The sequence below is a fragment of the Rousettus aegyptiacus genome, unplaced genomic scaffold, assembly GCF_014176215.1.
Source record: "Rousettus aegyptiacus isolate mRouAeg1 unplaced genomic scaffold, mRouAeg1.p scaffold_m13_p_2, whole genome shotgun sequence".
NCBI lineage: Eukaryota > Metazoa > Chordata > Mammalia > Chiroptera > Pteropodidae > Rousettus > Rousettus aegyptiacus.
The window spans coordinates 34649145-34676044 of record NW_023416295.1 but is presented as its reverse complement, the minus strand read 5'-3'; the positions used below and the strand labels follow the sequence as shown (position 1 = coordinate 34676044).

General features: G+C 37.4%; 1 protein-coding gene across 2 annotated transcripts; it reads left to right on the top strand.

Moving 5' to 3' along the window:
- Positions 1–339: 339 nt before the first annotated feature.
- On the top strand, positions 340–24093 carry INPP1 (inositol polyphosphate-1-phosphatase). 2 transcript variants are annotated; one of them, XM_016146199.2, is made up of 7 exons: positions 340–1223; positions 9768–9835; positions 15069–15334; positions 17457–17517; positions 19886–20086; positions 21685–21859; positions 23344–24093. In XM_016146199.2, the coding sequence occupies exons 3-7, from the start codon at positions 15131–15133 to the stop codon at positions 23909–23911; spliced, it is 1209 nt and encodes a 402-aa protein (XP_016001685.1). In that variant the 5' UTR covers positions 340–1223; positions 9768–9835; positions 15069–15130; the 3' UTR covers positions 23912–24093. The 2 variants fall into 2 exon arrangements, with proteins under 2 accessions (XP_016001685.1, XP_016001607.1); XM_016146121.2 differs by lacking the exon at positions 9768–9835 and having other exon boundaries at positions 342–1223.
- The last annotated feature ends 2807 nt before the right edge of the window (positions 24094–26900 follow it).

Genomic DNA, 26900 nt, shown 5'->3' with positions numbered 1-26900 from the left:
TTGGGTGGTTTGGGAAAATGTAGGTAAGAAAATCTGCCACCTCGAACTTTAAAACAAAGCTGACCAATTTTATTTCATGGAATGAATACAGATATGTAGGTATATACTAACTTCCTCCAGGTGGAAGTTACTCCTGCATGAGCAGCTGCTTCTTCTGTTTGCACCACTTTGGGCCTTGCAGACATTACCATTTCCTGGGTGTGCCGGTGAAGTAAGTGTATGAAGCACTGCTTTAGAAGGCCTGAAGCACTCACAAACAACAATCAGCCTGCTGGCTTGGCTGCCAGGCCCCTTTTTGTGCTGCCTTTTAAAAACTTTCTACTCCCCCTCCATCATCACCCACTTTTCAAAACCATCTTTAAGGTATACTGAGTGTCAGTTAAAAGGGTTCCAGAGAGGAGTTCCCTACCAGTGAAGTGCTTCCTGTCAAGGTGGCACTAGGCCCACACCTTATAAGGCAAACACACAGGAGACACTGCTATGGTTTGTAGAACATCCAGCACACTTGACATTTCTATTAGAACAATGGGACCCGACTGCCACCGGCAGGCAGTCCATCTTGACAGCTGCCAATCCTTCTGTTAAACCCATAACCTCCAAAATAGAGTACAGAAGAATGGAGAAGGATTTTAAAAGCGAATTTGTGAGCAGCTACAAGAACAAAACCAGTGGATTAGGTGACCCTGGAGCCCTTTTCTGCCAGGCACTCCCCCTTTGAATCATCAAACTCCACTTGTGACGTCGCAGACGCCTCGCTCCTACAGGCCTGGGATGCCCTCGCCCGCCCTGGGAGCCTCGAGGCGTCACCGCGCGGTTCCACGCCTGGGTCCCTGGAGGAACCGAGGGGGTGGCGGCCTGGCGAATGCAGAGGTCGAGAGCCAGGGCCCAGCGAAGCAGCCCAGCTTCGCCTTCGCCTCTGGTGATTCCGCTGGGCTTCCCGCCCCTCGCCCTCTGAGATTGTGGCCAGACGCCTGGCGCCCCTCGGCTAGCCTCCCACGCCGGGCCACCTCCTCCTGCTCCGCATTTTCCTCCTCCCCCTCCCCCGCCTCTTCCGTTTCTGAAGGGAAAGGCAGCAGCCTCCTTTAGAGCTCCGCATCCCGGGTTTAGGTAATACGGTTTCCCTCTTACGCCCCCCTCGCCCCGGCGCAACAACTCCCTCCTCCTGGCATCTGGTCCCCGGTCTGGGCGAACAGCACGTCCCGGATCGCCTCTCCTGACTCCAGGTGAGTAAATCTGGGCCAGGAGGGCTCCTTGCCTCTCCGCCCGGCCTGTGATGACCTCAGTCTGCTGCAGCGAGGCTGCCGCCCGGCCCGACCCACCCCGCACCATTGCTGGAACCAACCGGGCGGAGGAGCTCGCGGGTCGTGCGGCTCCCTTGGCTCTGCGGCAGCGACCAGAAAGTAGAGGGTGAGAAGATTAGCAAACAACTTTTTAAAAAAATCAATCATTAGCATTTCTAAGTCTTAGAAGCTGATCTGACAGTTGAGGGCAGTGGCCCAGGTTCAACAGGTAGATGGCATAGCTGTCAAGCGCCCCCGCGTTTTGCTTTGAGAGATGCTTCTAATTGTCCATAGCTGCTGGCTGCTGTTATTGACCTACTAGATGAGTGTAAAATAAACATTATGGGACTATATTTAGAAAAATCTTTACCTCCTTGCTTTTAATTCTCCGCATTTTGGAAGGTGGTTTTGTGTGATGTGCATAGTTGGTGTGGCTGGAGTGGTAGGTGAGAGAAAATATTTAACATGGATTTGGCTGACGCAAAAAGCACGAAAGTCCCTAGATTATTTAGTACACTCATGAAGAATACAAATAAACAATCATATCTTGCGGATTTCCAGTTTAAAGCTAATTTTAAAACACTAAAAAACAAGACGTTTGCCCACTGTGTGAATGGCGTTCACTTCAAAAGAACGGTGGGTTAAGGCCGTATGAACATTTCACTCACATGCATCCTGAACATGTTGAATAAAACTTGTTTGGGTTTTTTTTTTTTTTTTTTGGTACCTTTGCCTGTGATGCCTAACTTTGAAACCAAAGAAATCAATAAAAATCAGTCCTGCTCAGAGTGATAATAGTCTAATGATGAAAACAATCCACTGAACTACCATTGAATGATGAATTAGCTAGGTGACCTCATTTTTACCTTTTTAAATTAGGACTAAAAGGGAAAAAGACAATGGAAGAGTTCATTTTTTCATTTTTGCAAGTATTTGCATTCTTATTAGAACCTACTTTTAAGTTTTTGTCGATTTTTATACTACTCTTGAAGTTGGTTCTTAGTCATCAAGAGGATTATGTAAGATACATAAAGTTAACACTTCTTGTATAGAATAAGCCACCATTTCTTTTCAAGCTTTTGGACTAAACTACCACTTGCTTGGAAGTTGCAGCTTGGACTCATGCCATTTAATGTGAACTATCTTATTACATATTTAAATTAGAGCCATACTTGGGGTAGTTCTGGAAAAAAAAGAAACTATGTTTTATTTGACATATAAGGCCTTTGAAAAGTTATAAACTTGTTTATTATATATATATTTCCCTTTTATTTCTGTCTCTAATTACAATTAGAAAATGTCCTATTCTATTTCATGTTGTAGATAAATTACGTAAAAGGTAATTATGTTTATATAAAGTGATTAATAAAAACAAATGTCTTCTTATTAAAGGTGAGGATGGTATATGTGAGGACTTTTTCTGGATGTATGTCTTTACAAATGTCCTTGTTAAAATATTTTGAATCTTGTAATAAAACTTTCTCTATTGATTTATTTTTTGGTTTAGAGTTTAGAAATAAAAGAGTTGACAGCATTTTGCCTCCCATCTCTCTCTCTCATGATTAGTATAGTGTTTCCCAAACTTGTCTAATTTTATAATTTACCTAGTGGTGGATAATAGTTGCTTAAAAAGACTCCCGGCTTGCAACTTGAGACTTCCTGAATCAGAATTCTAAGGGAAAATGGCCCAAATGATAAAATTTTTAAATTTTAAAATAGGCTGAAATGATAAAATTTTAAAAGGGTAAAGAAAATAAAAAAGGCAAGACTGCAAAACACTGGTGGGGAAAACTGTTTCTGGAATGAGTAGCTGACATAACCTATTAGCATTCTTATACACAGAATGTTCTTACATGGAAGCTAAGGTTTTACTAATATGATGATGTCATCGGTTTAGGAAATCTGAAACTTTCATATCCTTTTGTTGTCAGGACTGCTAGTGATCGAATTTAGCAACATTTTTGCATGTTTAGTCTCTTTTTGTGGTATCCAATGTTAATTCAAGTTCTTTAATATTATGAGAGCATTTTATTAATGGATTTTTATTGTAGATTACTGTGACTAGTAATCCATGCCATGATATTGTGCCTGATCCATTTTTGTTTCAAACAGCACATTTGTTACCTCTTCTTTGTTCCTAATTAGTGAAGACAAACATGCAAATAGCTTATTTATAGCTTTTATTAAAATGATCCGACCCTATCCAAAAAAGAAAAAAAAAACTTATTTGGGCATAAAATATGGTCAGTTTTTTATAAAAACAAATTAACAAAATGGAGTATTAAACATCTGTAAAGAAATTCATTAAGATAAATTACCACAATGAAGTATCCATTTCCTTCTCTTTCCATTCCTTCTTTTTTTTTTTTTTTTTTTTTGTTCTTTTTGAAGGGGTGGAAAAGGGTTCTTTGCTTGCTTGATTTGATTCTTAATCAAGTTAATATTTAAAATTTAAACTACCCAAGTTTAAGTTAATGTAAATATTTGCTAACTTTATCCATAGAGACTAAACATGTCTTTCTGTACAGATTGATGGTGGTAGGTTTCCCTCAATGCTAATAAGAGTTACAATTGATATACAGGAGTTAAATTCAAATGACCAGAGGAAATTGTTCTTTTATTATAGCTTAAGGAAAACCTAATTTAATAAAAGTGATGCCTTAATTTTTCATTATCAATAGTTTTTAAGTAGGATATGATCTTCCAACTTCTGGAAAACCCCTCTATAATTCCTGGGAATTTGTAAGAATCAAATATACTCCCAGGTTGATCTGGGAATAATGAAAGGTGTATTTTACAAATATGGCTGATTGTAAGCTACATGAATAGCAAAGAATGAGGGAAACAAATAATAATCAGATCAAGAAGATAAAAATTAACCAGCGTAGACATTTATCTATGTTTGCAGAATAAGCAAGAATGCAAGAGCATTTAGTACATTTATATGCTGGTGTGGCTTTAATGAGCCATTTATATCTTTTTAGTACTTTGACCTATTCAAGCAAAAGGTACTACAAATATTATTTTATCAGTTTGTGTTCCTTTAAAGTTAAATGTTACATTCAATATTCTGTATACTTCTACTCAACACTTGTAAATATCTGTTCAAAATAATAATTTGCCTCTACAAAGTAGAAGTAGAGTAAGAGATATGCTGCCAAACCCAGTCTGCCAACATGATACATGATGTGACCTATGATCTGCTTTCTCACTATATTTGGGGAATATATTTTAGATCATGTAATTTATCACTGTAGAAATAAATAGTAATAACCACTTTTATAAAGCTCTGTAAAGAACTTCTTTGAATCATGTTTTCTAACAGTTATAATCCTAAAATTTACATAATAAATAAATCCCTTACAGATTAATTTTGGTGCAGGAAAATCCTTTTAAACATGTTTATCTCTAATGGAATGAAAATCAATTTACATAACTCTCACTGTGTGTCATTAGGAGATTGAAAAATATGTATATATATCTTTCTCTCAAGGAACTTATAGCCTATTAGAGAAAACCACAGTACCCCAAGGAGTGGCTTGGGTGGGGGTCTTTAGGCAATCCTCATAATATTCATGAATCCCTCTACCTACACCCTAACACTGCATATAAACATACAACCTAAGTAATAAAACCCGATGTGATTGCTGTGCAAAATCAACTTTAAGAGAAATATCCTAATACCTTCTTTTAACCTAATTTTCATGCCCCTACCCTAACCTCTTTTTTTCATTTAATCAACAAATATTTATTATGCCCAAATTAGAAGGATAAATATCAACAGCCCTTAAAATGTATAATTTTTGAACCTATACTCTTGTTTTTTACTCCTGAGAAATTATAGTAAAATTTATATAACATAAAATTTACCATTTAAACCATTTTCATGTGTACAATTCACTGGCATTAAGTTCATTTCCATTGTTATGCAAGCATCATGACTATCCATCTCCTGAACTTTTTCTTCATCCCAAATTGAAACTCTGTACACATTAAGCCCTAACTCTCTAGTACCCCCTCCACTAAGTCCCAGTAACCACCATTCTTCTTTCTGTCTCTATGAATTTGACTATTTTAGGTACTTCAAATAAGTGGAATCATACAATATTTATTCAAGTCTGGCTTAAGTTCGAGTCTTAGCAGAAAGTTTTCGCTAAGATTTATCCATGTTGTAGCATGTGTCAGACTTTCATTCCTTTTTAAGGCTGAATGATATACTCTAACCTTTTTTATATGGAAAGTAGATACCAAAAACAGTAAAGTTTTGAACAGAAACAGACCATAGAAAAACCATCCAACCTCTATGTCCCCTCTTTATTTTCCTTGTCTATGTTTATAAAAAAGAAGAAAACAAGTCCCTGACAGTTTAAGCCATGTGGCTAAGGTTTCACACCTGGTTGGCTAAAGGCAAAGCAGAGCCTAAGGACCAGCTCTCCTATGGCCTAAACAGGGGCTCTTTCTACCACACGTCCACGTGGCCCATGTAGACAAGGAAAGTTTACATGAGTTGGTGTCAAAAGTAAGTGTTGTAAGACTTCAGAAAGAAAGATAATTTTCAGAAGGAAAGATAATCTTGGAATCTTCCTGAATGACTGAAAAATGTTCCATTAAAAAAAAATTCAAAATGGACTTGAGGTTTAATAAGACTACATCTTGATTAACAGTGATCAAAACTATACATAATATTCTACTGAAAAAGATCCTTTCTGCAAGCTATACATTTATGTCTTTTCTTTCTACCTTGAATTGTGCATTAAATTTGTGTTTTTAAAAATATGTATTATTTCCTACAATTAAGATAGTTACGGTGAATCTGCATTTTTAAAAAAATTCTATGTGGTGTCATTTGTGACACCACAGTTATTCTAAAAACATCTAGCATACGAATGTTTAAACATATAGTTGGAACCTAGCAGATAGAAAACTTATCTAAATGAATATAGTTTATATTTAGTGAAAATGTTACTAACTATGGAGAAGAGAGTAAAAAAAAAAGGTGACGATCAAATTTTTAAAGTATTTCTAAATGGAAAATGTCTTCATAGTTTTCAGATGAGTTCTGAGAAGTCTCTGATAAGCATACTTTATTCAAGTTTTATGCCAATGTGGAATACTTCTTATGTAGATCAGCTTACCTTTTTCCAGAATTTTTGTTACAAAAAACAACACTAGAAGTTGACCTTTAGATGACCAAGGCCATCATTTTTAGTTGCAGTAGCTATAGGGTTCCCTGTTCTGCTCCTAAGTAACCAATGAGAGACAGATCTGACTGTTGTATCTGTCAGCTTATATTTCCTTAAAATTTTATATAAAAATCAGCTGAGTGACATTCCCTGTACATTAACCCAGATCTACTAAATCAGTATCTCCAGAACAAAAGTCCAAAAATCTGTATTTTTAACAAGTGCACCAAATAATTTTTGATCTTACTAATTTGGAAAACATTGCTTTAGCCTAAGCTCTCATTTACAACCTACCAGAAGAGCATTGATAACAGAAGACATCTTTGTGGTCTATTGCTTTGAGCCAAATTGATGAGCAAAAATGCTGGCTAATGTGGTCCATTAGTAGCCTTTAAAGAGCTAGGGTTGGGTAGACCAATCAGCTTAAAAATGGTGTGTATGTCAACATTATTAAGGTTAGGAAGGAGGGAGGGAGAAATGTTAAGGTAAAATAGATAGATTTACATATTCCATATTTAATGTCTTTTCTAACAAATCAAATTAAACTTACTATTTTAATCAACTAAATTAATCTTACCAAGATAGCTCACCTCTAGAAGACAGAGCACAGTTTCAGATTCTGACCTGGTGCTTTAAAAATGTGCTTCAGTAGCTTGTCATCTACAGAATGTACATAGACTTTTATATAAATAAATATAGTCCCACATGCTTAATGCCACCTGGATAATGCTGATAAGATCCATGTGCAATGTATTTACGAAGAGGAATTTTATCAGCCAAGATTTATCGAACACCTCCAAGGTATGTGCTAAGAGTCCTATGAAATCATGCACACTTAAATCTCCTTTCAGACAGAGCATAGATAAGCAAACTGATGTACATTGTGTTGGAAAGCTGCCTCGTTCTCCCATGGCCCAGGTGCCCAAGATGAAAGGTCAGTAATGGCTTCTGGAGGAGCCAACTGTTGAACTGACTCTCTACGCATGCAAGCATGTGTATGCACATGTGCGTGTGCACACACACATACTTTTTATCAAATTAGAAATACATACAGAAAATATGCAAGTCCTAAGTGTATAGCTTGATGAATTTTCAGTCAACCCATCTATTAACAATTACTCATATACAGAACGTTATCAGTGCCTAAAAACCCCCTTCATATTCTCCAATAACTCCTCCTCCTTCTCCAAGGGTAACCACCACTGTGACTTCTAACACCTTACGTTAGTTTTGCCTGTTTTTGAACATCAAATTAAATTGTACAGCACATATCATTTATCTAACTTCTTTCAGTTAACAGTTATTTCTAGGGTTAGGTTATTGAAAAGTTTGCTGCTTATAAATATCCTTGTACTTTTAATGCATATGTGTATCAGTTTCTGTCAAGTATATGTCTGTAAGGGAAATTGCTAGATCAGAGGTTATGCTTATATTCAACAAATTCCAAATAGTTTTCCAAAATGTGTACCAATTTCAATCACACCAGAACTATATCATGAGTTCTCATTGCCCCACATCCTCACCAAAACTTGAAAATTTCAGTCTTTAATTTTAGCTATTTCACTGGATATGCAGTGGTGTTCTGTTGTGATTTTAAGTTGCATTTTCCTGATTACTAATAAGGTAGATTATCTTTCCATATGTTTATTGGTCATTTGAATATCCTCCTTTATGAATTATCTGGTCGAGTTTCTTGCCCTTGAACTGATGCTACGAGGGTGAGTAGATATAAGGTATAGAAGGCAGAAGGCATGTCAACCACACAGAACAATATGTGCAAATAAATGGTTTGTCTAGAGCATAGAAGTAAATGGACAGATAGATGGTGGGAAATCGGATACTAAAATGCTAAATTAAATCAGAGCCTATGAAGTGATGATAGCAATATCACACAGATTAAAGTAAAATAACAATGAAAAAGTACAGGCAGTACCATACTGTACTACTTAATGGATTCTGAGAAATGTCTGACAGTCAAATATCTGAAAGCTAAAAAAGGTTTATTCACTGGAAGAAAAATTTTGGTTCCAATGAGCTAAATGGTAGCACTCGTAAATCCCTAGGAATACTTGTGGTACAGTTTCCCTCTGGCCTAGGTAACCAGGTGAGCAGATGAGCATCTCATAGGGATATCAGGGGAAGCTACTGTTAGCAAGTTGCACTTCATGCATCCCTGGTTGCTCCAGAGTTGAGAAAATTGAGCTTCCCAACATACTTTGCATGTGCCCACTTATGTTTCCCCTTCCCTTCTGCCAGGGCAGCAGCCTCCAGTCTTTAAACTACTCCCTAAAGCAGTCCCGAGTATGGAGCAAACACAGGAAGAATGAGATCTTTGTTTCCCCTACAACAGCAATGTGAGCTAAATACAGCCTTGGGCCAGCCCCTCAGCATGTGCCCACCTAGGGAGACCCTTGGACAACTGCACTCCCTTGAGAAAGGTCTCCAACAAATACTTTCTTGTAAAACATCCAGGTATATCACAGAAATCTGGCATTTTCCACCAACAGCAATAGTTGTCAGTCAGGGCCACCATACATCAGCTTCAATTTGCCACTCCTTAGATGATGAGTGAAAGACTGAATTCAGAATATGAATGGTGGGGGTGGGGTGGAGTCACTGTACAACAGGCAAAAATGTGGGCTCTGTAGAAGTAGTGGATTATCTTTAGGAAGAAGGGAATGTCAACGGAAATGCTTTGACCCACTTGCCTATTCATTAGAGAGCAGCTCTGTTTTGTTGAGGGTGCTTATCTACATGGTCACACTCTGCCACTGTGAACGACAAAAGGGCACGGCCAGCTCCTGCTACAACTAGGCTCTTCACACAAGAATAGACTCCCTTGGCCCTAGAATCCCCATAAAATATCCTGACAGAATATTCCCTTAATAGAATAATGACTCTTGGAAGCCATCCATAGTTGGTCCGCCATGAAGCTGGAGCAGTCTTGCAGCCTCCAGGAGCCAAAGTTTCCACCCACATGCCCAGAAACTGAAGTAATCAGATCTGGCCTGCATAAAGAAACTTTATTCTAGGTCATTCAGAGAATCAGAAGTAGTTTCCAGCCGTTTGGATTTAATGGACTAGTAAATATTCAGAAAAGATTTCAGTGACCCATATAAAGTTGCCAACCTCTTCTTTTCTCAAGTAAGGACATGTGACTGTGGTTTCTGTGAAGTTATATTTAATAGTCATAGCTGTCATTTGTTGACTACTATATGCAAGGCTCTGTTAGGTCCTTTTCCAGAAATATCTCATTTGATCTTCACAATGCCCATGCAAGGTAAATGTTGTCTTTGTATTACAGATAAGGAGAGAGGCTCAGAGAGGAGAAGTAAATTACCTGATGCTACACAGCCAAAGTTAATGGCAGAGGTGGGTTTGAGCCCAAGTTTGTTTGATCCCAAAGCCTATGTCTTTCCCATTATATTAATCACATCTGAAATATGTAAATTATTCAGATATGATTTTTAAATCTCTGGTGTTCTGATGAGATGATAGAATGGTCAGAAATTAAAATTGAGTTTTGTCTTTGTGGAGAGAGTTGGGCTTCCAGGAGAATATTTAAAAGCTCTTTTTTTTTTTCTTTTTTTTTTTTTACACAACCCACTTCAGTGTAGTCAATATTTCTCCAATAGGATATGAAAATCATGCAAAAGCTAAAGGGACTATTTCTGTCTGACATTTTGATACAGTCTTATGTTACCATATAGATAGTAAGGAATATAACTTTTTAAAACCTGTTCTGCTCAAATGTATTATGAAATAGGTTGTCACAAAGAAAGGCTTATGAGGTTATTATTTCATTGGTCACTGCATTATTAATGATTTGGCTGTTAAATGAGTGGTTCCATGTGGGAAAGATTGCCTCACATTAAACTTTTGACCACATAAGTGGGAAAGAGAACCCTACCCTGTTTTGTTTTACCAGGAAACGAAAGACACAACAATAGACTGTGTTGCATTTTCTAAGGTTTATCAAGATCCCTCTTTCAAGAGATGTGGGCTGAACTGTAGTCCCCTAAAATTTATATGGTGAAACCTTAACCCCCAGTACTTCAGAATGTGACTATATTTTGAGATAGGGCCTTTAAGGAGGTAATTAAGGTCAAATGGGGTCATATGGGTGAGCCCTAATCCAACCAGACTAGTGTCTTTATAAGAGGGAGACACACCAGGAATGCCCCCACAAAGAGGAAAGGCCATACAAGGACACAGCAAGAAAGTGGCTATCCACAAGCCAAGGAGAGAGGCTTCAGGAGAAACCAAACCTGCCAACACCTTGGTCCTGGACATCTGGCCTCTGGAACTGTGAGATATAAATTTCTGTTGTTTAAGCCACCTGGTTGGTGGTATTTTGTCATTATAGGCCTAGGAACTAAAGTAAGAGGAATTAAGTATTCTGGATGAGCTGAGCCACTCCCCCGTCTGATGCCATGACAGCCAGTAAGAGAGACATAATAGAACAGGATGGATGAGTTTTTACTATCCGGCACAGGTGGTTTGCAGTGAGACTGATCATCAGTTGGGGAAAATGTTTTCCTGAGGATAGAAAGGAGTCAGTTGTCAATTAAGTAGTGATTTATAATATTTAAACTAGCAACAGCTATTAGGTGTGTGTTTCTCTATGCTGCTATACAATATACCTTATAACAGTAACATGCTTATGATTATTTATCCAATAATTACTCATTTCTTTCCTTAGTTAACTGCTAACAATTTATGAAAGATTTTATTGGCCAGAGTATGGCCAATAAAAAGCTTCTTCCAGCTTGCCTCGGCTTAAATCTTGTTCTAAACACTTCCTAGCTATGTGATTTTGGGCAAATTACATAACCTCCTGTGCCTTGGTTTATCTGTAAAATGGAAAGTACCTTCTTCATAGGGTTATGTGAGAATTAAATGAGTTAATAAAGGAGGATATCCTCCTGATTAATGTTAGCAATTATTATTTTAATTTGGTCCTGTCTCTGCACACAGATAAGTGATAGCAGAACCACTAGCTGCCAGCCCCCCACCTCCCACTGAATTGCCAGCATAGTGTTAAATTAGAATAAGCAACATGAAGAACCGTAGCTATTCAATCTCAATATCTAGCACCATTAGGAGGCTGATAAAAATACAGATTTCTGGGCCCTGTGTTCAGAGATTCTGATTCACTATGTTGGGATGGAGCCCAGGAATCTTTTTAGTAGGTGCCTTGGGTAATTCTGATACAAGTGGCTCTCAGAAGACCCACTAAGAAATACTAATCAAAAGGAATTCCTTCTATATTTAAAGCCACTAAATTACAGTAAATGTCATAATTTACTACTTGTGAGTTCGTAATTTTCATTTAAGGTATTTGAAATGTTTAAATAAAACTAATTTAGGTCAATAATGAGTGTATAAACTTGCCTTTAAAAATCGTCTAAAAGATCATTTCCACTAGTATTAATAAGATCTACTGATAAACCTGAAGAAATTCTGTATTGGATGTAGCCCTCAGTTTCTCTGTAGATAATTAATCTCAAATTGAGTTGTTCAAGGTGAGGATGAACTATCCAATACTCCCCTCAGAGTTGTGGCCTGCCTGAGTGAACCAAGTTGAGGAAAGATGGAGAGATATAGAGTATAAGGAGCAGCTTACAGAGAAACACAGAGAATGGTGGTTCAATTCGTTTTGGGAAAATGGTCCATTCAGCCAGAAAGTAGCAGGTAGTTATGCAAATTAATTAGAAAGTCTTACATGTAGATGATACTATGAGAGATTTTTTTTTTAAGGAGCTGGGACCCTGGAGAAAGGTGAATAGCTGAAGTGCTGGGTTCTTATGGGATAAGATTTTTTTAGGATGGCTAGCGAAAGCTTAGTCCCAAGCTGACACTGGGCGTTCAAGCTGGAGCTTAACAAAATATGATAGTGTTGTGTAGGGTCAGAATAAAGAGTGACTAAGGTTAAGCTCTGTGATAACTTTGGAACTGAAAACCTGATTATTGTTACAAAAAATTCCTAAAATCTGTGTACCTATTAATTACAGGGCTGGAGTTTAAAACTGGTATTTTTTTCCCGGTGGGCAAATTGCTGTGCTGAAGTAGGGTAACAATGGTTATTTTTGAGGAAATCAAAGAGGAGAAACTCCAGACCCCTGGGGCAGCTATGTAGAAACTTACCAGGGCTAAGGCCTGGGAGCTTTCCGTGTGAGGGACGAGGTGGGGTGGTTCCTGTGCCTTGCAGCCTGTGTCAGCAGCTCACCTTCGTGTTCTCGGGGCGCCACAGGGAGTTTCTTGGTGCTACAATGGCGTTTCTCAGTAATCTAACAGTGTTTCTTTTAGAAAAAAGAAACTGGTTTTAACAAAATTGAGTAAACTAGACAATACTGATATTGTTTACATAGAAAGCTTTCAAATTAAACTCCTTAAAATTTTCATGCTGCTTTTAAGATAAAGAGCTATTTAGATAACTATTGGCTCGTTCTTTTTCCTTTATACTAACCTCAATTTTGATTTTAAGAAATCAAAATTAATCAAGTTGAATTTTTACTCTTGGGGTTTGTGTATTCTACTAATACATGTAGCTCTGTGTGTGTATATATTTTATATAACTTGTAATTTATAGCATACAGATAATCATAAATTATTTCTAAATCAAAGTGCTTCAGCCATATTAAGGTAACTGTTTTTCTTAAGTAAACCAAAGTAAATCTTTGAACAAATCACTGATTCCTGAAAGAAAATGCATTTAGTAGGCAGATGTTTTTGTTTAATTTTTAACTCCATCCTGTCTACCATCTGAAAAGGTTTGTGGGTATTAACATAGCACCACTTTGGACAATTGTCTCCAGGAGTTGAGGAAGTCTTATCTTTCATGCTTAAATGTCCCAAGATATTTTAAAATGCCATTTATTACAGAAGCATGTATTTATTGTACAATATTTGAAAATGATAGAAAAGCATAATGGACAAAAAGGTCATCCACAGTTCCAGTACTCAGTGATAACTACCATTAAATATCTATGTAACTACCATTAAAATGTCACCTACGACTCTTTCAATCTTTTTCTCTATGTACGAATGTATTACATATATATGTGTATGTTTATATATAAGCATGAATTAGCAACACATAGTCATAGGTTGTTTTTCCACTTAACATTATAGCATTAATATATTCTCATATTAAATATTCTTCAAAACATGATTTTAAGTATCAGATAGTAGTCCCTTACATTTTACCAATGTTTAAGATTATTTTCAATTTTTTTTCTACTCTAATATTAATCCTTCTTGCACAGAAATATTTTAACTCTTTCTTAACACAAATTAAAGCGGGACTGGAATTACTGGTTAAAAAGGTAGTGACATCACTAGAGAACTTGATGCTTCTCAATCCCCCCGTGGAAGCTCACTTGTTTGCGTGCCCATTAGTGGAATATCAGCACCCGTTAACCATACCCTCTTCAAGAATGAATGTTAACTTGAAAAACAGCTTTGTCTATCAAATGGTGAAGAAGGATGTCTCATTTTGATTCATTTTCCTTTTATTGCTATTGAGACTGGACATGTTTTTCATATTTCCCATAATCTTAATAGCATTTTTTTTTTATTAGCAAACTTGTTTAATTCAAAGCAGCTATGACAATTCACAATTGACCTCATTGCATTGATAGCTTCACTGTGGTACTAATTGTCTCCTAGAGTCCATTAAGGGAAAAATTTTTTAAAGTGTTTATTATGGTAGTAAAGAACATAGACTTATGTGTAAGACTGCTGCTGGTCCCTGCCATTTAGTCTTATGTAACCTTGAAGTTACTTATCCCCTCTAAGCTTCAGTTTCTTTAAGACAGAATGGATAATTTTCACAATGAGACAGCAATTAGTAAAGCTTTCAATAAAATGTAGCTACTACTGAAAAATGAGAAATGTTTTTCTCCTAATTACCCAATAGGTATATCAAGGTGTGATAGACAGCACAGTTCTAGAAGCAGGAACTTTTCAAGTCCCAACAAGTTGCATGTTTTACTTCATTTTATTATTTAAACTTCTTCTCGCTACAAGAACAGTACAAATAGTGGGACTTTTTTATGGGGTGGGGCGGGGAGGTCACCAGGAGATCACTTGGGTTGCTAGCCCAAGAGCGGCCACAGTCTTGCAGGGTACGACAGTGCCTGTTGGTGTGGTGCTTAGTATTTTAGTAAGTTGCCCCACATTTGACAGGATAAATCCTCTGACTTCCCCCTTCTCCTATAAGATGGAAGAGATGACTTTACTTCAACACAGCCACTAAGCCAGTGTGATCATTCTAAGGTCATTACAAGAATCTGGCTTTCCTTTCAACATCATGCTTCAACATCTGTCTGTCTATGGATTTATAAATATAATGTAGATTCTCATTCTCAATTCTTTGTCTAATGGATTTTTTAGACTATAAATATTTTTAAATGACTTTAAAAAATAAGTTTCAAATTTTGGATGATATCTAGTCTGCTACACTAGGATGTGACTATGATACATACTAGCTGTTCAGCCCTGCTGACCGGCTTGACTGCCAGATGGGTGGTTAATAGTGCCAGAGGCACCCTGACATCACTCTCTGAACTGCTTTCTCTTTCACATTCTTGTACTTTTCCAGCTGACAGCCGAGGGTGGGTGTCGATTCCATCCCCAGCTGCATCTGAAAAGCAAGGTTCAGAAATGTCAGATATCCTCCGAGAGCTACTCCATGTTTCTGAGAAGGCTGCTAGCATCGCCCGGGCATGCAGGCAGCAGGAAGCTCTCTTCCAGCTGCTCATAGAAGAAAAGAAAGAAGGAGAAAAGAATAAGAAGTTTGCAGTTGATTTCAAGACTCTGGCTGATGTACTGGTACAGGAAGTTATAAAACAAAATATGGAAAACAAGGTAAGAAAGGTCATAGCCAAGGTAACTGCAAAATATTTGCCATTGTGGCTGTGTCCCCTGATAGAATAGCATGTCTTTTTTTTTTTTTTTTATCGCCCACTCAGAATGAGAGTACTTTGGATTCAAATAAACAACTTAGGTTTTTTTACCCCCTTGTTTTCACTACAGAAAAAATTTTAAATACAGAACAGCAATAAGGAAATACAGATCACTCACAATACTAACAGCTAGAGAGAAACATTTAGGTATAGAACTTTTCATTTATTAATGTGTATGTGTGTGTGAGGCACTTATAATTTATTCCAACAGAAATAAAAGCATGATGTTTTATAACTTTTTTTAACTTGATATATTAAGTCCCACCTTTTTGATGTAACCATTTATCTAATGGTTGCCTTGGTTATAGGCTTATAGAATCCTGGAGACATAAAGTCCCCCTTATTCTAGAAGAAAAACATTGTTTATAACAAGTAATAAGAAACAGTAACACTAACACACTTATAAATGCTTACTGTGTCAGGGACTGTTCTAAAGGCTTATTTAACTTTTTAAATCATAACAATTTTATGAAGAACTATTATTCCTATGTACTAGATGAGAAAAGATTGGCACAGATAGGTTAAATAATTTGCTTGAGATTACACAGCAAATGAATGGTAGGGCCGGTTTTTGAACATAGGCCACCTGGCTCCAGAGTCTGCTGTTTGCAATACAATATTGGCTTTTATATAAACTAATAATTATATATTTTTTTTAGATCTGGGAAGATAGAACTTTATGACAGAAGGCACTGTAAAACATTGGAATAGTTTTTTATGAAATTCTCCAAATAATTAAGAATTATTTAAGTGAATTCTTGATCACAGGCAGGAAGAGAGTATAAACAACCCCTTGAAATCTCTATAAGCTGTACTTTTTCATGCCCTATAAAATCTGGCTCCAATAAACTAAATGAAGTAAGTTTATGTTACTGATCAAGATAGTTGGGTGCAAGAAGAGACGGTTGAGCGACTAACTGAATTAGAAATCAATATTAATTTTATGGGCTAATATTTGCGCCAAAGCATTATAACAATTTCAGGCAATTGTTCATTGATGAAGTATATGCCAGGATTTATGAAAAAATACATAGTGTTTGCTTTTGGCTATATATCTTTGTTTCATGAATCTTAAATCTGGTAGCCTCAGAAACAGGTCTGTCTGTAAGCAGGCTTGGAAACTGAACTTCAGCCCTTGATGAACTGGCTCATTTCCAGCCCCTGTTGACTTGCATTGTTCTTCAAAATTGAAAAAAAGTAACAAGTGGTTGTGGGCACTATGAAAGCTATTGGCCATCTGTGAATGACTGGATTCAAATATTTGAAGCATTCTATTGGTTTTGTTCCCTAAGAACATAACGCATATCATAATTTAGTACATATTTTGAGAAAATTTATCTTTACTGTAGAGAGGATCAGTAGCAAAATGTATCTGAAAGTTTCCTGGTCATACAAAGATGAGAGAAGAGTCTTACTTAGCTCCAAATTTTTCATTCTATATTGATGCATAAATTATTGGTCAATAAAATATCTCCCTTTTTTTCCTTTTGCCATATCACCTTCCTAGCCTGAAGGTGAATGATACTTCCAACAGGCGCAGAAAATACACCTGAAAATGAAAACAAAATGTTACGTTATCTTCTGATCCCTTCTATCTAGTCTCAAGTAACAATTTTAGGTACTTGATCAATAATAGTAACTTGTATAAGCTACTAGGGTGCTATTTAAGAGCAACAGTTTAAATATCCCCTTTGCAAATATTCTAGTTTTGTGGCTTTTAAGTAGAATTTCTAGAACTACTTCTGTAAACTCAAGAGGGCATAAGGAAAACAGATGTCTACCATGATTTGGACTTTGTAGAGGGGCAAAGAAGCAGGAAAATGTTAAAAACCTAAGTATTAAACTAAGCTGACTTCACTTTTTTATACTTAGATTTTTGGAACTGCAAATTTTGAAATTTCACATCTAATTATGATAATTAAGTTGAAATATAAAGTGGAAATGTGTTCAGAACTGAACATGTATGTAGTTTTTATTTTTTATTGTTATTGTTTGGATTTGTTATCACACTCTGAATCATTCAGTTTCCAGGCCTGGCAAAAAAAATTTTTGGAGAAGAATCCAATGAGTTTACTAATGATTTGGGTAAGTATACAAATCTTAATGTAAATGTGTAACTTAATTATCATATTTTCTAATTTTCAGTATACATTTTAAAATGAATAAATGTTTGGAAGCTTTTTGTGTAAACAACATATCTGAATTATAAGCTTCATTCAATACCTCAGAATATCATGCCATTTAAGTTAGGAAAATGGAGTTTCTTAGAGTTATTTAGCAAATCCATATGTGTTATTTTAGATATAAATCTGTAGCATTTAAATAATGTATGACAACCTTTCAGAAAGTTGCATGGTCCTTTCGTAATCTAATGAAAGCTACTGATGCCCCAGTAAGATGTGCATTACACAACTGTGCAGATGATTTCAGATCCAAGGTTTAAACCCACTTGTGGACTTCCTGGGAGTCCATGGACCTTGGCTAAGAATGTCAAGAAAGCTCTGTGTCTACTATGTGATCTTGAGCAAATCACCTCCTTCTTCCCTTCTCTGGTTTCAGAACCTCTGTAAAGGGAGTTGGACTAACTAAAAACATTCCTTTTAGTACCAAGTTTTAAGTCTCATTTAATTAGTTTTCTGTGTGCCAGTTTCTCCTTTGATGATGGATCTCCATGTTCCCTGCCATGCAGAGAATATCGAAATCTCCATCTGATTCTTTTCAGAAAAATTATTTTTAGATTGAATTTTTTGTTTGCTTAATAGTAGATTAAAAATGGTGAACTTTAAACACTATCCTGTGACAAAATGTTAAACATCTAGAGGCACATTTTCAATGGAAAAAAACTAATTTCTGGATTAACTCTGGAAAAATTTTTGGCTCTTTCATGGGCTGTGTATTAAGATGCAGTTAGTTTTGTGATACACAGTAAGAGAAATTTCGTTTATACTTCTTATGCTTAAAAAAATCCTGTGACTCATTCATAAGAAATTCTACACTTAAAATCCTGTTTGACTGCTTCATAAAGTTATTTAAATAATTCATTTATCTAGAATTATAGAGGCAGAAAGCCATTCCACATAGATTTCCTGAGAACCGAAGGAGATAATGGGCTTAGTATGTTGGACGTGCTGAAATGTGGAAAAGCGGAAGGACTAGTGGATGAGGCCGGAACACATCATGGAAGTTTGTAGGAAAAAGTTTGGGTTTTCCTCTAAGTACAGTGGGAATTCACTGGAGAATATTAAGCAAAGGAAGTGATGTGATATGACTCGCTCCTTTGAACAATCCCATGGCTTTCACTGAGCCCACAGTAGACCCTTAGTAAGTGGCAGTGATTAGCATTATTATTCCTCAACTTAAACAATCTAATGTAACTTGAATTTAACTTAAATTAACCAAATTTAAGTGAAAGTTTCTTGCTGATTCAGTCATCATTGTAATAATCGTAATGTGCTTCCCAAACTTTAATGATCATGAGCATCACCTGGGGATTTTGTTAAAACCCAGTAGGCCTGGGATGGGGCCTAAAGTTCTGAATTTCTAACAAGCTCCCAGGTGCTGCAGATGCTGCTAGTCCTTGGAATCACTCAGGTAGTTAGGAGTAATTGTCTACGTACCTAAAAAGCCCCAAAGTGTCATATTTTATTACTGTTTAAAAGTTTATATCGTCCATTGCTGTCCCTTTTTGTTGCTATTAATTTCCTATTTTTTGCCAGCCTCTTTCTCTACTTTGGTTGGGAGCTGGAAACCAAATTAGCTAAGGGTCTAGGTAAAAGCATGTTTAAGGCGATGGTAAAACACCTGGACTTGATAATTATGGTTTCATTTGGAGAAGCATCTTTGTTTACATCCTGATTCCCAGAGAGTTTCAGAAAAGAGTTATTCTTTGTATATAATTTAGTCATATAGTTTTAATACATTAAAGATTAGTATACTTTATTTTACTTTACTGAGCATACACAATTTTTAGTTAAAAGCAGCATCAGAGAAGAGGTAGAAGTGCTTCATTGTTTTCAATAACATCCAAACACAACAGGGTAACCTATGCATATTAAAAGTCAAAAGGCAAAAAAACATGAATAAAAGATTATCAAAGGACTCGGGATTCAGGGGTTCTTAAACTGGTCCATGAGCTCCCTTCAACTGGATACAAAATTGTGTGCATGTGCCCATGTGGACATTTTTTCTGGGCAGAAGTTTCGATTTCTGGACCCATTCCTTACTATTAAGTGCACAAGTGACCAGTGGGCATCTGTCACTTTATGACAGCCCTTCATGCCCCACCCCACCGGCCCCTGTGATTCTGGCAATGGGTCAGGTTAGAAACCACTGCTGTGGATATATTGCCTTTGCCCAATCTAAGTGCATAGCTTTTGCTCCTCCCCAGCCCTCTGTTGTTCTTTCTGCGCTGAGACTCTTGAAATGTAATGACTTTTAGTTGTCTTTATTCTAGGAGAAAAGGTTATCTTGAGACTGTGTCCAACAGAGGAAGAAACAGTAGAGCTTCTTAGCAAAGTCCTTAACGGTAACAAGGTAGCATCTGAAGCATTAGCCAAAGTTGTTCATCAGGATGTTGCCTTTACTGACCCAACTCTGGATTCAATAGAGATCACTATTCCACAGGACATTTTGGGAATCTGGGTGGATCCCATAGGTAAGTAGAGGATAGTGTTTGCTTTTGTTCATTTGTTCCTATTAGTAATCCTTTGGTGGGGGAAGGCTTAGAAAAATAAAAATTGAGTGTAGGTTAATTCTCCTGGAAGTTTTAAAATTTTTGAAGTTTTAAAATGATAAATGAGGAGTTGAGGTATTTTGTGTTGTGTTATAAACAAATATATATCCCATATAACAGCTATATGTGTGTATGTACACACAGGCACACCCATGACTGTGATAGAACCATAATCTGTAGCTCATTGTTTTAAAAGTATAGGCCTCATTTCAATGATGCTATTAATGCAGTGCCCTCGGTATTAATTTTCAGAAGTCCCTTTCTTTTCTTTCCCACCTGCCTGGTACGTTCCATCCAACACAACTGGCACTATTTATTATGCTGTGCAGCAAACTCCCCGACTCTCCACATCTGACAAGCACATTAACACCACGTTAAAGAAATGACTTCTGTCATCGAGGAATTTTTGAATGTTTAGCCAATGGATTACATATGCAGACTAAGACTCTTCCCCCAAATCTGTTATCGTTTGTAAGGGTAAACCAGCATTAGTTAAGATTTCTGAGGCACAGAGATCTCTGGCTATTGGTTGTATCCTGAATTGTTAGCTCTCTCCATCTTTTTGAGCAGCACATCCTTAACTGGGTGTTAACTCACTCGATGTTGGCAGTCAGCTACTGGCATGTACATCTCTTAAGGGGAAACCTAGCTCCTCAGTTTCTTTTGCACAGGAGCCTCATTCGTTCTTTTCTGTGTCACCATAATTGTCACTTTCTTCTCGATTTTAGCAATAACAACAATAAAAAGGTAATTCAGCCCCTGACATTCCTGGAAGGAGGCTTTTCCATTCACATTGGACTTGTCCTCTGGTTAGTAAGAGCTCTAAGGAATCCCACCAGCTTTCTGAGTTATTAGCTTTTTATATGCTTTTGACATGTGATGAATATTTGAGCGTTTACATACACGGTGCTATGCTAGATGCTGAAGAATTGTAGACATGTCCTTTCCCTTCAAGAGTTCCTATACAGTCAGGAAAATGAAACACAAGCAGCTTAAAAATGAAGTACAAGAGGTCAAATAACTATTCACTACAAGTGACATCCAAAGGTAAAACCTGATTGGTTACTGTCTTTGTCCATTCAGGCTGTTATAATGAAATGCTATGGACTGGGTAGCTTATAAGACAACAGAAGTTTATATTTCACAGTTCTGGGGCTTGGACATCCAAGATCAAGGTGCCAACATGGTTAGGTGAAGGCCATCTTCTTGGTTCATCACCAGCATCTTATCCTGTCCTCACAGAGGAAGGGACTAGGGACCTGTCTGGAGCCTCTTTTATAAGAGCACTAATCCCATTCATGGGTTCCACTTTCATGACTTAAATACCTCTCAAAGGCCCCATTTACTAATACCATCTTTTGGGGGGGAGGAGGGGTTAGGATTGGATGGCGGGGGTGGGGCACAAACATTCAGGCCATAGCAGTAAATTAGCAGAAGAAGTGGTATAGAACAGTTTATAGATGTAGTCATTTTCTAAATAATCATTACCTGAATCCAAAAAAATCTGCTTCGTTTTTCAGATTCAACTTATCAGTATATAAAAGGTTCTGCTGATGTTAAATCTAACCAAGGAATCTTCCCCAGTGGACTTCAGTGTGTCACCATTTTAATTGGCGTCTATGACATACAGACAGGAGTGCCCCTGATGGGAGTCATCAACCAACCTTTTGTATCACAAGACCTAAACACCCTCAGGTAAAAGATGAACCCTTGGTATATTATGTATTTTAGTATTTACAACCTTAGCTTGGCTTATTGTCAAGATTTTCACTCCACGTGACATTCCTATGATTTGATTTGATACATTGGGGTGTTCCTACTAAAATCTGCATGTTTGAATTAAAGTTCTATTTTCAAGCCTGGGTTTAGCATAATTTTATTTGGGGCATGCTAGTAGAAATTTTTGAGAGAAATAGTATCTTGGAAAAATCATAATTTTGTTCCCTCTTCCTAGAATCCATTCAAAGCCAGATTAATAGAACAGTGGTAACATTTTTCTAATACATTTGGAACAAGATAGATGCTGTTGCCAGATACATAGCCAGTTAAACTTTTACACTATTTTAGAAGAAATTCAGAACATGTGAAAATTATCCAATGAAAAGCTGAGCAGTTATGGCCAGGATTAGAACCTACGGGGTGCTCTTCCTGTGTGTCAGAATCACCTTTTCCGCCTCCTCCCTCTTCGCCCTTCTGTGGACTCTTACCTGGAGCGTAGCCAGCTGCCAGTCGGTTCCCTCTGATCTATGGCCTGCGCTTTGGGGTTGACTCTAGGCAGAGTCCAAGGGGAAGCAAGTAGCTTTTCTTTTGTGGTCTGTTTTTTACTGAAGTCAGTCATATTTTTCTATTTGTACTGAACTTTGAGTTGCTTCAGGCAACTAAGAATTGTATACTCTTTAATAATCATACACTACACCACTGTAATTTTGACATTGTCCTCTACCCCTGCCTTCTTCCAAGTGGAAAATGTGTTTATCTTTTAAAGGTTACTGAGAAATTAAAAAGAATTGAGACTGGATGCAGACATAATCATGGCCTAGAAATGGTTGGCAAAAATAGTGGCACAGATTCTGGAGTGAGGCTTCCTGCCTGGGTTTGAATGCAGATTCTACCACTGACTTACATTCTTACACTTCTATTCCCTAAGCATCAGTTTCCTCCTCTGTAACTAGAATAGGTTAAACATTGAGAAATGATAGGGCTATTATTTTTGTGGACAAAAATAGTGAGTCTACCTCTCTTGATGCTAAAGCCAAAGCGGAGCTTATGAATAAGACAATGAAAAGGAGTTTACCAAATGAAGAGAAATTTATAAGGACTGCTTTGCAGATTAAAAAGATGATTGTGTCTGTTCATCTTTTTCCATATTAAACTATAAATGCCAAAAGTGGCAATGCAATTTAATGGTGTTTCGACAGGCCGGGATTTTAGTGTCACCCTAGATTGATGTGATAACACTGTAAAATGGAAATGTTTCTAATCTGCAATACAGGCAAGCAGCTGCATGCAGAGGAGTAACTTTTGGAAATGCATTAGTTACTCAATATCCATTTCTAGGCTTAAGGGCATTGAGACTCATTACATTGTATATTTTTTCATATCATTAAGCTGAAAAACAACATGAATGATAAAACAAATGTGATAACCTACCTCCACACACTGAAAGTCCTCTTTTGCAGGTGGAAAGGACAGTGCTATTGGGGCCTTTCTTACATGGAGACCAACATCTACTCACATCAGCCTTCCATCTCTAAAAGAAATGGCAGTGAACCACGGAGCCAATTGACTAAAAACACCAGCTCTCAGGTGGAATTCTCTCACCAGTTTTCAGCTGTTATTAGTACAAGTGAAAAGGAGAATATCAAAGCCGCATTGTCACGTGTCTGTGGAGATCGTATATTCCGAGCAGCTGGGGCTGGTTACAAGAGCCTGTGTGTTGTCCAAGGCCTTGTTGATGTTTACATCTTTTCAGAAGATACCACTTTCAAGTGGGACTCTTGTGCTGCTCATGCCATACTCAGGGCCATGGGTGGGGGAATGGTAGACTTAAAAGAATGCTTAAAGAGAAATCCAGAGACAGGGCTTGATTTACCACAGTTGGTGTACCACGTGGAAAATGAAGGTGCTAGTGGAGTGGATCGGTGGGCCAATAAGGGAGGACTAATTGCATACAGATCAAGCAAGCAGCTGGAGACATTCCTGAGCCTCCTCATCCAAAACCTTTCACCTGCAGATGCACACAGATGAACCTTTGTTCTGTGTAGTTGTAAACCAAACTGTGAACGATCTCCTACATCTCTTTCATTTGAACATAGCTTAGTCCAATTGATGAGCAACATTCACCTTCCTATTCTGAGGAGCATTTTTTCATTATGTATTCATAATAATGTTAATTTCAATAAAGAAATGCTAATCATGCAGCAATTAAATAGATGTGTGACATTCTTATAGTGAATTTCGTGCTACCAGTGTTGCTTAAAACACTTTAATAAAGTATTGAAGAAGAAAATCTGCTCAATCAGAAAAACTCCTCTAAACATCTAAGTGATAAGTAAAATGCTACTGAGATTAGGGACAGCACAAGAGAAGGCTGTGCTTGTGTGTGTGTGTGTGTGTGTGTGTGTGTGTGTGTTTTTAATTTGTTTTCCTGTCTCGAAGGGAAAGCCTGCAGCTTTAGCCTGTGACAGAATGTTTAGAACTGTGAATTGGATGCAAAATTTAGCCATGTTCATGTACTTTTCAACAGTATTCTTGTATTTCTTATAAGTATTAAAGTCTGGAGCCTCCCATCCTCATACACTGCGTCTTTCTCTCTTACATACACTCTCACACCCTCTTTCTCACAACACACATACTTTAATACTATTACATATACACATACCTTCTCTTTAATTCTCTAATGCTCTTCATACACACTCCATTTCAGTACATTAGGCAGAAAGGAATGGAATAGAGGTTTCTGCAATTTTTGCCTATGTACTACACTTCAAAACGAGATGCAGAGTTTAGTATATACAGTCCGTGTGTCTACCAGCATCCCATACTGAATGTCGTAGGTCACTTTTCCTATTTAGCAGCCCTGGTAAGGAGGTACTGCTGCCATCTGGAGGCATCAAATCTCAGCTCTGACTTCTTTCCACCCTGCGCCCTCTGGAGACCAAAACTATATTTCTGCAGCACTTAAAATTACAAATGAAAATAACAGTTGAACTCTAACAGCATTTTGTTGTGTACAGCAGATTGAACAATTTATTTAGTGATAGGGTTATAGTTTTGATAGCTTGCATTGTGTTTTGTGATTGATTGTGGGCCCTCGAGCTGTATATTTTTTCCACTTAATGTCTAATTTTAAAGTTTGATTTTTAAGTCAGTACGTTCGTTCGTTATGAAACACATAAAAAATAAAAACCCAGAAACTAGTCCTGCTCCTTGATATGCACCAAAATGGAGAAATAGAATATGGTTCAAGAAAAGCTTTTGTTGTCCATATGAACATTTTAGAATATGTAAATTATCAATGAACACAATGAAAACAGTTATCTTCAATGTGATCTGAACAGGCAGTTTGTCAATTTATTGTGGGGGGGGGAGGAGCTGGATCGAAAAGCTAATATATTCTGCGAACATATATTAAACACACTCATTGTTGATCTCTGCAGGAAAGACAAAGCCCACCCTTTAAGCATGTATCTGCTGATAGGTTTGCACTTTCTTACATAAACCACACTCATGTGAGTATGGTCTCCAATTTTCATTTCTTTAGAGGAAGATCTTAAAATTTGCAAAGTAATCTGAGGGCATAATCATTCTGGATTTAAACTTCTTTCCCTCTATTTTTACAATTGCCTTATACTCAGTGATTTTTTTAAGACTCACCTTTATCAACTCTTTCCAAAGCCTTCAATTCTTTGTTTTCAAATTCATGTTCCATTATTTAATATTTAATTAATCTTTTAAATATACAATCAGAATATACAGTTTTATTTTATTTTTTCATGAGAAATATTAGTTTATTAAAAGGATAGTATGAGGTAGAAGATGAGTCAAGCCTAAAACTGGCTAGCCACATGGAAATGAGGTTACATACCCCTATGTGGGGTATGGCTTACAGCCAGGGAGGATGGACAGCTGTAACAGAATATACAGTTTTAGAAAGAAGTCAACAACTAGTAAACATGCAACTCAACTGATGGGAACGGGAGTTGTAGGTAGTGATGGAGGGGTGTTCCAGGGAGTAGTAGACATGAAGATCAGGTGTCCTGTGCATCAGCCAGTACGTTTTACAGGAGACTGTCAGAGAGATGAATCTGCCAGGTCACTTAGATGGAGGTTAATAAAAAGAGAATTTCCTCTGCACATCAATAAAAGCAGTCTCTGGAAAGCCAAGTCAACATTTGTTCCTCGCTTGTTTTTGCAACCCACACCTAATCACTTAGGAAGCCCTCTTCGCTTCAACTTCAAATTACAGCCAGAATTCAGCTATTCCTCATCACCCTGCTACTCTCACCTGTGTCAGGCCTCACCTGGATTATTGCAATAAACTCAAATTTGCCTCCATGTCATCCATTCGCAACACAGAAGCCAGAATGATCCTTTTCAAACATCTATCAGATCATGTCTCTGCTCTGTTCAAAACCCTCCAGTGGAGAAAAAAAAAAAAAAGCACAGCAACGACAAAACAAAACAAACCTCCAGTGCAGAGAAGGAAGTCATCTGCTCTTACTCTCCCTCCTTGCCCATTTGTTCCAGCCACACTACCATTCTTGCTGTGCCTTTAACTTGCCAAGCACGCTCCCTCCTCCTCAAGACCTTTGCACTTGTTGTTCTAACTAGAAATCTCTTCTCCAGGTATTGGCATGGTTCCCCCTTTCATCACCATTAAAACTTTGCTCATATGTCACACCACCAGTATGATCTTTACTCATCACTTTTGCAAACCACATCCCTACACCCGTCCCACACGTCCTGTCCCCTTCCCTGCTTTTCCCCTCCGCAGCATCCATTGCCTTGTAATACAAGATAGAATTTGTTTTGTCTGTCTCTCCAGTCTAGACTGTTAGCTCCAAAAAGAAGGGATTTTCATATCATGTATCTCCATTGCTTAGAACAGTGCCTGGGCACATACTGAGTGTTAAATAAATGTTGATTTAATACATGAGTTGGGCTCAGAAACTGGACAAGAATTAATATGCATTATCGACTACAACTTTACTTCTAGCCATTATTTCCAAAATAC

Bases quoted from the DNA above. Each gene is read 5' to 3' on its own strand.
- INPP1 (XM_016146199.2), top strand. From the start codon at position 15,131: ATGTCAGATATCCTCCGAGAGCTACTCCATGTTTCTGAGAAGGCTGCT. The intron at 15,335-17,456 runs GTAAGAAAGGTC...TGAATCATTCAG, and splicing joins AACAAAATATGGAAAACAAG to TTTCCAGGCCTGGCAAAAAA. The intron at 20,087-21,684 runs GTAAGTAGAGGA...TTCGTTTTTCAG, and splicing joins AATCTGGGTGGATCCCATAG to ATTCAACTTATCAGTATATA.